Source organism: Onychostruthus taczanowskii, unplaced genomic scaffold (genome assembly GCF_017590055.1).
Source record: "Onychostruthus taczanowskii isolate IOZ18803 unplaced genomic scaffold, ASM1759005v1 scaffold3, whole genome shotgun sequence".
NCBI lineage: Eukaryota > Metazoa > Chordata > Aves > Passeriformes > Passeridae > Onychostruthus > Onychostruthus taczanowskii.
The window spans coordinates 1,680,496-1,692,779 of NW_024500349.1; the positions used below are offsets into that span (position 1 = coordinate 1,680,496).

The 12,284-nt window shown below is 38.5% G+C and overlaps 1 protein-coding gene across 5 annotated transcripts in view; it reads right to left on the minus strand.

Annotated features, from left to right (window-relative positions):
* The window catches only part of PPP1R9A (protein phosphatase 1 regulatory subunit 9A), a 129,908-nt gene that overhangs the window by 60,844 nt on the left and 56,780 nt on the right, over positions 1–12,284 (minus strand). For all 5 annotated transcript variants that reach the window (XM_041408931.1, XM_041408934.1, XM_041408933.1 and 2 more), the window contains exons 3-4: positions 2,211–2,343; positions 1,597–1,717 (exon numbers count right to left, since the gene is read on the minus strand). In XM_041408931.1, the coding sequence (XP_041264865.1) occupies positions 1,597–1,717; positions 2,211–2,343 (254 nt within the window). The remainder of the gene's footprint in view (positions 1–1,596; positions 1,718–2,210; positions 2,344–12,284) is intronic.

A 12,284-nucleotide genomic window follows, 5' to 3' on the forward strand; every position in this document is an offset into this window, starting at 1 on the left:
TGTATTATATTATCTGTGTATTATACACATCTGTGTATAATACACACATAACTGTGCCCCATATGATACGAAATATTTTATGTTGAAAAGGAATTCTTTAGCTTGCACATACCAAATAAGCAAATCTAGAAGCAAGCAGATTTTATAGGAGCACATAGGACTACACACACCAATTCACCTCTTTAGTGGGCAAGGTTCATCATACAGCTTCCTATTCCAATTAATTAATGTACTTTCAGTGCTGTAGGTGTGAAAACTGAACTCCAGAATAGAAGACTATCCAAAACAAGAAATATAAAGTAACAGTCTGTGTTAGTAAAGTTGAAAGGAGTATATTTAGTAAAAGTTTAAAATTTCAGATACACTAATTATTTCCTTAATCATGGAATAATCAGGGTTGGAAAAGATCTTCCAAGACCATCTAGTTCAACCATCAGCTAAGCAGCTCAATCACTCCTAAACCACAGCCCAAGTGCCACATCCAGATGCCTCTTCAATGCTTCCAGAGACAGTGACTCCACCACCTTTCTGGGCAACTTATTCCAATCCCTTTTTCATTGGAAAAAAGCTCTAATATTTAATCTGAATCTCACCTGACACAACTTACGGCCATTTCCTCGCACCCTTTCACTTGAAACACGTCTGAAGAGACTGACCCCCACCTGGTACAACAGCCTTTTCAGTCACTGTGGAGATGATAAGGTCACCCCCAAGCCTCCTTTTCTGCAGGTTAAACACCCCCAGCTCCCTCAGATGCTCCTCGTAAGACTTGTGCTCCCAACCCTTCACCAGCTTTGTTCCCCTTCTCTGGTCACACTCCACAGTGTCTTTCTTGCAGTGGAAGGGCCAGAGCTGGGCACAGCACTCCAGATGGCCCCACCAGTGCCAAGTACAGGGGACAGTCACTGCCTGGGTGCTGATGGATACACTGCTGCTGGTCAGGCCAGGATGCCTTTGCCTTTCTTGGCCACCTGGGCACGTACTGCCTGATATCCAGCTGCCTGTCAACCAGCACCCCAAGTCCTTTTCTGCTGAGCAGCTCTCAAGCTGCTCCTTCCCCAGCCTGCAGCCCTGCCTGCAGTCCTGCCCAGTGCAGGACCTGGCTCTGTGCCTTAGTGAACCTCATGCAGCTGTCCTCAGCCCAACCTGTCAAGATCTCTTTCTAGGGATATCATATGCAGAGAGACCAAATAATCCAACGTTGAACTGAATTATTTTTTCAAGTATTGCCTATCTAAATCTGGCTTGAAGCCAATAGAACAGGTGGGAGCTCAACACCTTAAGAATCAAAACTACCTTCAAAAGTGACACAGAGTTTGGAATCAGCAGCCTTACTCATGCTAAAGTAGCTGGGTTCTCAGTAGTCACAAACACATATCTTTGGCAAATTTGCTCTTCTTTAAAAGTTTAAACTCATGGTACCAATTTAGTGTCTTCTCATAACCACATCAGGTATTTAGACCTTACCAATGAAGTTGACAAACATTACAGCTTGGATTACCATGACATATGTTAAGCAAACAACTATTTCCTATGAAAATCATAATTTATAGTAACTTTTGCTGATAAAATTTCCAAATACAAAGTCTAGTTTACCTGCCATCTCTTTCTGCTGTCCCACCCTCTGTTACTGTTTTGACAAATATTCCCAGTTTTTCAAGGCCTGCATCAGCTCCAACTCCCATTCCAATAATGCTTATGCCAAGTCCATCTTCATCTGTGGAAGAGGTAAGAGAAAGCAGAAAATTCTTACATTTATCTGTACAATTATTTGGTAGGTAAATATTCATGCTTTGGTTCCTCTTGGCTTTCTGTGTCAATAACACTAATATTATTTTGCTCCCTTTAAAAAATAAACTATTTGACTACCATTTTAATTACACAAAAAAGTATCATCTGCAGCCTTATGAGGAGCTTAGAACAACAGACAAGATTTTTACTCCTCCAGTGAAGAATGAACATATCACATCAAACACTGTGTAAAACCATGTTAATGGAGTGCCACCAAGCAATTCGCTTAAGAAGATAAAAACTGCCTGTCTCTGAGCTGCTTCTTTAATTCCACACTGAACAACTCCTGAAATCCAAAAAGCCAAGGTGACCACAACTAATTCATGGAAATTCAAGATAGGCTCTGTAGGCATGTGCAGACTTCCTCAAACTTGTAGGTCAGTGTCACAGGAAGTGGAAATGACACACAGACATGATACCTTTTTCTAGTTCAACTGGGAAGAGCTCCAGCTTTTCCACACGCTTCTCAAGTTCATATTCAGCTGATGCAGCCACTGGGTCAACTTCATCATTTCTCCTGTCATAGTCTTCATTAGAGTATGTATTGAAAACCTGTGGAAATAGATCAAAAATCATTCAGCTACCCACTCCAAAAAAGACTTCCAAATTATTAAATTAGCTACTATTTTTGTCTCGTGATATTGCAAAGTTTGAAAAGGCTTTTAAAAGACAAATTTCTTCTGCTCATTCAAACTTCAGGTTTTTAAATTTGTGGTTGTTTATTCAAAGAAGCACAAGTACGGTTGCAAAAGTCAACTGAGTGTAAGTTTCTATTGCTTTTGATTATAAATTCAAAAGGCGATCCTTAATGTCTACATTGGTTTATGCATATAAATAACTAAAATACTTAACTCATTAAAAATTCACTATTAATAAACATTAACAGAGTCAAATACATTGAAATTATAATCTGTATAGTGTTTCTGTATTAGTCTTTAGGCCTTATGAAGTTCCAGCTCCCATTCATCCAAACAAAGCTTGACCTGAAGATTACTAATCTACATTTACCTCACCTATGAATATCATGGAGATTATGTTCCATATTATGTATTAACTTTTTTAGAACAGCAATGTACACAGCCATTGGTATTTTTTAAACTAACCAGGTTTAGAGGTTTATTTCTTCTCTAGAGCAGTAATTTAACAGTCACTGCACTAACCTCATTATATTATTTATGCTACTTACTATCACACTTTCAACATGGCCTTCAACCATTGATTATTCAGACCTTCAGAAACATTAGTCAGGAAAAGCATATTTTCATATTTTAGAGATCAGAGTTTGCCAGCCTAATTCATTAAACTGTCTGCACTTGGCAGTAAGGAAAGAGTATGTATTACTAGTGGTAATAGTTTTACTAAGCTTCAGTCCCATTGATTTATCATATTCATCACTTCAAATAAAGGAAAACAACTTCCCACATTTCCTCTTCCTCTTTTACAGACAACCTACAGAAGACATCACTGCGTAGCCACATTTTCCTTTATCACTGTTCGTCTTACAATATAAAACACTGCACCCGTCTACAAAGCTACACAAATATTCCAAACATCTCCAGAAGCCTGCTCTTTTACAGCCCTGCTTGGAGGCTCTCTCACCATGTCCCTGGATGGAGCACAAACACCAGCTGGCTGCCCAGTGCAGTGACAGGAGCTGGGTCATTGCCACCTGAGGTTTCACCTGCCTGAAAAGCTGTTTGTACACACTCATTTCTTTTAAACAGTAAATGTATTGAAGCTGAAATACAAAAATACTTTTAAATACTACTGTAAGTCTATTAACTATGTTATTGCTACCATAAAGCTACCAATAAGCCCTCTCAATTTTACATGAAGTAGTGGTTCTAACAGAAAAGACAGTAGTGACTCAATGAAAATTCCAATACCCATTGATGTGGGTGTTTCACATCAATGTGAAACACTTAATTTCTCTTCCAAGAAGACTGAGATGATAAAACTTTTACAAGAATTCACAAACCTATCTCATGGATTTTTAGTCATTATGATGCAAGAAAAAGGCTGCTTTAACTAAATTATGCTCCTAGAAAGCCTTCATAAATACATGCAAAGCATAAGCAAAATAAGACACATAATGCTGGCCAGTGCTGCTGAACGTTTTATGCTGCTTTAGTATCTGTAAGATTGGAGAAAAGACACAGACTGAGAAACAAGTAATGCAATTCAAGGCCACAATCTCTAGCCTGACTAAAGAATAGATAAAAACAGGTGGACGAGTCCATTCAACAGCAATCAAAAAGTGGGTTCAACATCCCTGGCAGCTTCCCTTCTCTGTGATTTGGTGTCAAAGGCAGCAGCTTTTAATCACTAAGGGTTCCAGGCTCAAGCCCAACCTCATTCATGCTGAAATCAACCAAAATAAGGATCAATCAATAGAGTGCAACCCAACTAAAACATTACTGAGCAAAGGTTTGACCATAACCTTTAGGTTTGAAATGCAGCAAACATATAATAAGTAGAGGTTAAAAACAACAGCTGTGAATTTAGCTTGAATCATCTCATTTATTAACATGATGAAAGAGAACTGTGCCTCAAATGCGAACAGAGATGAACTGCATGAAGGTAAAGGAAGATACTGCTTGCTGGAGAGTAAGAACAGCTGAGAGAGAGCTATAAGGGAAAATTATGTCACAAAATGAGTATATTTATTTCTGGATTTCTTTTCATCATATTAACTGGCACCATTCTTTTCCTTGTGTTCAATGACTGGTATGAGAATATTGTGGAAGCAGTTTTAGATTTTTTGCAAAACGACTGGATATGCTTTAGGATCATTTTCTTTGAATGCATACACTGAGTTCAGGTTTGGGATGATCGTTCTTTAATCAGATTGAACAGAAGATACAGCTTCTTGGATTGTGTTCACTATTTTGAAGTATTTTAATAATCCTACTAAAAGGAAAATAAACATACTGTTGGTGATCAAAAGTTCTAATTATGTCTCCAAATACATCATGCCACTCTTATCTAGTACCTCACCTAAGCATTCTCTCTGAGATTGTAGATCCCTGATTGCACAAAGCTCTGTGTTTCCTACCTGGCATTAACTCACGGTCTTTTGTACACTGGTCATATAACTTTGCCCACTGCCTTCAACAAGGCAGTTGTCTCCCCCTAAAAAGGGGAAGAAGAAGAAGGATATTCTTGGATGTCATTTATCTCATTTTGTGCAATCACATTTCATAGTTGACTGATTCTATTAAATGAATCTCTGGGTGTTAAATTGAAGTAAAGAAAATTTATGCCTGGATATTTTCTTTCTTTGTGCAACAGTCTATCCACCAGAGTAATGAACTGCTTGCTCAGTACAGTCATGAGAACTGTCACTCAAGATTTTACTGCACTAAAAATAAGATAAACATTTATAACTTCTTCCTCACAGTATGGTTAACTTGATTTAAGTAGAACTATTTCACCACGTCTGTTGCAGAGTGTGCGTGGGATTTCAGACTCATGGGAATTCTCCCAGTCCCTGTCATTTGACAGATTTGGTTTTACTGCCACTCTGGCCAAATAGCCAGTACAGAAAAGTCACAACTATATGTGAATATGAATATCCTGAGCTGGAAAGGACCCACAAGGATCATAGAGTCCAACCCTGGGCCCTGTATAGGACCATCCTCAAGAGTCACATCACAAACCATTACTTAAAAAGCAAGCTCTTTTCCCAGTATATCCAATATAGTATCTTAGTCTCTGATCACTACAAGTTTTAGGGAAAAAGAAGTTTTCATAGAATTCACTTGTGACATTTTCTAGGATTTAAAACAGCACTTGTGGAAAACAAAAAGCCAAGAGTGGTGACACATTGAAGCAAGTCCTGAAGAGCTGCTGTTAATAGAACATACTTCTGTGTTCTCTAAAGTGACAGAAAAAGGGGTCACCAGTGATTCATCCAGCACCAATATAGCAACAAACTGTAATATCAAAGAAGCAGGTATAATTGTTAGGCACCCTGGGTGGCATGCCCAGGGAAATCACACATACAAACACAGGTCATTTGCTTCTCTTTGGCAGAGCATAAGCTAGAAAAGACATGTCACTAACTATAAAAACACATTGCTGACTAATTCAGAAAAAAACCCTACATTTTTGTTTTAGTACTTCACCTTTAGGAGTAAGATCAGAAGGATAAAAACTGGTTATTCTTGAAAAAAGGCAAAGTTGCCTAAGTTTGGGGTGCTTTCCCATAGCTCTTACCTACAAATAATTTACATAATTTAGCTAACAGTAACCAGTAGGTAGTGACAAGGTTTTTTGTTTTTTTTTAAGCAAGTCAGAATGGGGATAACTCTAAAGAATCACATGGGCTAACAAGCTTGGTGCTACATAAACCACAATTAGTGTTGCATACTATAAACTGTGCAACATAAAAATTGCCATATCTGACGTAAGGCTGAGAGAATTGGGGATGTTCAGCCTGGAAAAGAGGAGGCTTAGGGGTGACACAGCTGCAGCCTCCAACACCTGAAGGGAACATACAAAAAAAGATGGAGAGAGACTATTTACAAGAGCAGGTAGTGACAGGACAAGGGGGAAGATATTCAAACTGCAAGGGAGCAGATTTAGATTACCTATAATGAATGAAGCACTGAGGATAACCCCTCTGGCTGTGTTGAAGAAGCTAAATGAGGAAAAGAAATCACAATTTGACCATTACCTTCTGCTTTAAAATCTTTCTACAGCATAGCTTTGGGGAGGAGAGGAAGCTCTGGCAATGTGCAACACTGGTGACTATTTTTTAAAGAAGTTTTTTCTCTGCAAAGGGGTTGCTTTGTCACAGTGAAAGGCAGTGAGTCAGTGAGGAGGCTTCTTCCAGCTCTCCTGGCTTCATGCTCCCCTACAGCCTGCGTGGGCATCAGCCGCCACTAATGCTTCAGCAAGGAAGCACTCAGGAGACAAATCCTCCCGAGAAGCAATTGCAGGAATGACACACAGATGGGAATTAGACATCAGCAATACTGAAAGAAACTGCATGTCTAACATCAAATCCATGCCTGAGGTTTCCCTCAGGACACTCTTTAAGTGTCCTGAAACTCTGTCAAAGAGACCTGTGCAGCAGATTTATGCTTCTAAAATCCTAAAAGTATCTGGGTCCCAGACTTCTCCATTCCAGACAGACCTCTTCACACATATATGACAAGCCAGGAGCAGCTGCCATGACACACAGAAAAAATATTAAATTTGTTGAGGCAAACTGGAAAATATTATCTCTGTATATTCTTGTTTTAGACAACTGGAAGAAGTTATCAAGTTTTCTACCTGTTTGAACATCACGAAGACCATTTGTATTAGAAAACCACAGTGTCACTGTCCTACAGCAGTGCCAACACGTCTCGTTTTGGATCCATACAGCTCTGTGCACTACAGCATGTCTCCTAAACCCAAACCGTGCCTCAGTGGCATTTCCTGGGGGAACACAAGCATTAAAATGCATGGGCTAACCACACACATTCATGAGTCCTCTGCCAGGAGGATGCATTTACTTCATGGTATAAGTAGTTAAAGAACCAGCCAGACTCCTCTGTTAGGCTTCTTTCACTGAAACCAGTATCTTAAATTTTATACACTGCAGTTTTGGGCCAAAACACAGAACCAAAATTGCCTATGGGGTGCTGCACATGGATCATCCCCCCTGCTCCTGGATACCTGGCTCAGTTTTGGTGCAAATTTCTTAAAACACTAGTTTCCATTAAGTAGCTTCCTAGAATCAGTGAAAATTATTGTTTATATCTACTTATTATTTATTCAGTGTGTACTTTCTTTATTGCTGATGTACTAGTTTTATTACAATTTATATTGCTACTTGTCCACATAGCAGAAAAATGCAAAATCACTGTAGCTGTAAATGAGATACGTGCCCCACGTAAAAACTTCATGCTGTTACTGAGTTAAACAGGCCAGAGTAATTAGCAAGTAAAAGTAAGCTCTGCTACTGAAGAGTAAAACCTCAGCTCACATGGAACTTGTACCTCTATTAAGGTTGCTGTGTGTTTGTTTTAGTAAGTGAGTAAAACAGCAAGGTGCACTGAAACCTGGAGTTGACAAAGACATCCAGACAGAGTTATCTGAACATTCCTGCTCTTTTTTTTGTCTTTTTTTTTTTTGTTGTTGTTGTTTTGTTCTTTTTTTTTTGTGGTTTTGGGGGGGCGGTTGTTTTTTTTTTGGTGGTGTTTTTATTGTTTGGGTGGGGTTTTTTTTGTTTGGTTGGTTGCTTTTTTTTAATACAGTGAGGAGTTTACAATTCCATGTGGATTTTTCTTTTTCACTTTTTTTTTTGTCATAACCATTAATACAAGTGGGAAAATTGAAGCACTGTCCTATCTTATATTAATGGTACAGGCTGAACAATTTTCATTCAATTCTCTTTGATGAGTTTTGCAGACCTGGGTCTAAATCTTTGATATTGGGTTGTTTTTTCTAATGCAGCAGCTTGGATGTAATGGGAGGTATAAATTACTAGTAAGGTGGTTTCCCTGAGTGTTACTGATCATATAAAAATCCCAAGGAGACTTTTTAAGTGTTGTGTACTTCACAGGTACACTTCATATGTAATTCATCCCTCTGCCTGATCTTGCCTTTTTTTAAACTCTACTTTGCACTCCTGCAACTTACCTACAAAAATGGACTTTGCAACTGCTGCTGTCTATTTTTGGTCAGTTATCGACTACTTCGATGTAGAGAATAAAAATCATGAAAAAAAAAAAAAAAAGCTTTTTGTTTTTCACTACAGTACTTTGACAATTGCAGGGAAAAGAGCCCAGAGACAATCCTGCATTCCCATTAAGCTCAGGGTTCCTCCAAAGGTCCCTCCTGCCAGACTTTCACAGATCCTTGAGAGATGAGAGATGTGGGTACTGCAATTTATCACTTAGTATTTACTGCAGTGTGGTACTGACCTACAAACCTGAATGTCTTTAGCTGACTTTTCCTGCTTCAGGGAAAAGTAAAAACATTTGCCTGCACCTTGAGAGCGTCTCCATCCAGCAGAACAAAGAAGCAGTTTTAACAAGAGCACTCCAACAGCCACATTATTAAAAAAACAAAACAAAACAAAAAAAAACCCAAAACAAACAAACAAACAACAGAAAACCCCCAAAAAAAACCAAAAAACAAAAACAAAACACAAAAAAACCAAAAAAGAAAACCCAAGAGTACTTAAGAAGAACATGAATTTCCAATAAGACAGAAAATATATTTTATCACTCTTTTGGCAGTTCCCTCTATTGCCAAGGTAACAAACTAGCATGCTCAAGAATTCATTGTATCTTTGAACATTTAAATAAGCACATAAAGGAGAATGTTCAAAGTGAGCAGAGTTTTCCAAATTAATTCAAATACAGTACAGGCTCAAACCTCAACTCAGGTGTTCAAACAACTTTAAACAGATAGGACAGCACGAAGTAAAGTTCTAGATTCTGTCCCTAGACATTTATTCCTGAATCTACTGCAGTATTCCTTCCAGATCCCTCACTGCTGCCAATCTACATCCTGATGGTGCTATTTTTTCTTCTGCCTTTAAGTGTGACACATGAGGTAGCCAAGAGTAAATGCTGCTTCTGGAACCGATTAGCACAGACTGCCATACAGTAGCAAAGTCACCATGAATCAACAAATCAGTGTTTCTTCTCTCAGCAACTGCACTCTCCCTCAGCCTACAAGTCAAGAGGTCTACATGCAGAGCAAAAATGCCACAAATGTTCTCAGAGGTAAACATTGGAAACAAAATATTGACTATGCATAAAATATTATATTTAAAATAAATCTCAGCAGGGATAAATTGAGTAACCTGCATATTCACAAAAACGACCCCATCAAAAAAAATTTCATAAGCAATTCCTTTTTCCCTTACAGATGCTACGTATGTTAAGAAAATAACTCAAAGGAAAGCAAGGACACAAAAAAGTAATCACAGGCATTAATTCAGAACACTTACTGTGTAAACTATAAAGAACTAATTTATCCAACCCGAGTTTTATTGTGAAATATTGTGAAATTGTGTTATAAAATGAACAAAAATTAATACAATTCTTTATATACACTTATATACAGAAAATCTTTTAAATGTGCTATAAATAGTGCACACTGCTATCTATCTCTTTACTTAAAGCAGAGAAGAAAGCAAAGGTGGAAGAAAAGAGCTAGATGGAAACAGTCTGCCATGGTGTCTTATTTTCTCAATATTACATCATCAATACAAATCCAATTGGGCTTTTTAAGGGTGCAAAATTGCAACTTTCCAAAAGGTTTTTTTATGAGTCTCTCGCACACCTTGTCTCATTCCTAGGAGCTATGGCATTTGGCACTAATTGCCCACCTTACCAGTACTGCTGTAGACACAGCAAAGGCTGGGGGAGAGGGAGAAGGATCTCCAGTGACAGAAACCAGAAAACTTTACAGCTTTGCCTCAGACCAAGGGATAAAAAGCAAACATACTTCCACACCAGACCATAGCAGCAGCCCTCGTAAATCTCTAAAGCTGTCCCACCATTATTTTTCACAATAACTAAGTTCTTCTAAAAATCTCAAGAGACGTTTGGATTTTTTTTTTTAAATGAGAAGTTCTTAATGAATTCTTTAACTGAGATGAGATTACTACAAAGAATGCCTATAGTCCTAAGATGAGTGGGGGAAATTCTATTATATTCTACTAAGAAAAACTGAGGAGATGTAACAAACTTTTATTTAAACATATACTATTAATTATATGAGTACACGGCTTATGAGTTAAAGAATAGCCAAGTATGACATGCAATATTAGACAGCCCTTCAAAGAGTCTCCTGTACAGGGTACACATATTTCCACAATTTCAGATGGCACATGTTACAGAGGGTATCAATTTAGTTTCTAGTACAAGCAGATATTCTTCTACAGTAACAAAAATGCTTATGATTCTCTGGAATCTAAAGCCTTTAGTAGCCTATTGCTGCATTCACATTAACATCACCATGCAGTGATGTAAAAGAGACCCATTAGTGGGGTGTTGCATTAATTTGGTAGGAGTGCTGCAGCCCTACAGACTGTTAATGCCATTGCTTGTGTATAAAAATGGACAAACGGGCAGAGTCTAAGAGGATTAACAGAAAAGCTTCTGTAATACAGCAAAAGGTTTGCTGTGTTTTGTAAACATCTTTCAAACAGAAAGTGCCATGCCAGGTTCTCAGTGCTAGACCACCACTCAATTACTTTATACTGCCGACTTAACCAATCCTTAATTGCACCTGCAGGCAGAATTCATTTTGGCTGACTGCATTTTTACTAATTATAGTTTCACATTCACACTGTTTAGTCCAATGAATTGCATTCTAGTAAGACGTAAAACTGCCTAGAGTAAGCAAAAGAATGTTTATCCATTAAGCACCCATACCTAGTGTATTACATTACAGTTAATCACACCACTGCTTCAAAAATGAGACAGTCTGTATTTCCAGAGGAATTTAGCCTTCCTAATGCCTCCTAATATGGTAGGTGGGGTAACAGCCTCTAACACAAGCCAAGACCAGGCGTTCCCAGGTCTGACAGCATAACTGGTTCAAACACACCAGCTCTAAGTGCAATTTAAAATATGGTATTAATGCAGCAAGAAACAGAAGGTTACAAATGTGCACACAAAGTATATCCAAACGAATAGACAAAGAGAACCACAGATCATGGGGATAAGCCGGTATTAATGAATAATACTAGCTTGGGATGAGACTACAGTAATGACGCCACAAAGTGGGGATTCAAGATAAACATTTCTAAAGTGACTCAATTCAACACTAGTTTTGGATATTTTTCAACTTCAACATTTGCTATGACGTCAAGCACAAAGATATTACCCCCTTGAAAACAATAGCAAAATTAATTTCATCAACCCCAAGGGAAGTCTCTATTACAGCTGGTTTTCACTCTACCCTGTGTACTCTGCAAAAATTAAATGAGCAGAGAAACTACAATGAGTTTTTCTCCCCTGAAGACTTTACACAGTTCTACTCTCTGTGCCCAAATTTACTGCATAAATTCAAATTTATTACAGACATTATCTATACACAAATCTGTGATGGATGTGAAGTTTTGGAGAACCACATGGAAAGTGTAGCACCCACTGCTATGGGAAATTGGGAGGATGCACTTATATATGTGCATTTTGGGACTGGGGTTTTGTTTTAAAGAGTTGTGGTCTATTTTTTCCCCACAGGAACACTTTGCCTTATTGTTCTGGTATTGACCAAACATCTCTCTGTGCACTCCCTTAGCAGTCTCTGCACGCTGCCTTTGGGCACAGTGGCAGGGAGGGCACCATGTCCTTAGGCCTCTGTTATTGGATACAAAGATGGACACAGCATTAAATGTGAGCTCAATGCTGCTCCTGCCACATGCCAGCAGCAGAGATGGCTGTGGAAGCTGGCAAACACACGGACTTGCAGAACTTACTTAAGCCCTCTGAGCTTTCTGTTTTCCAGATGCAACTTCTTGACCTGCATCAGACAGA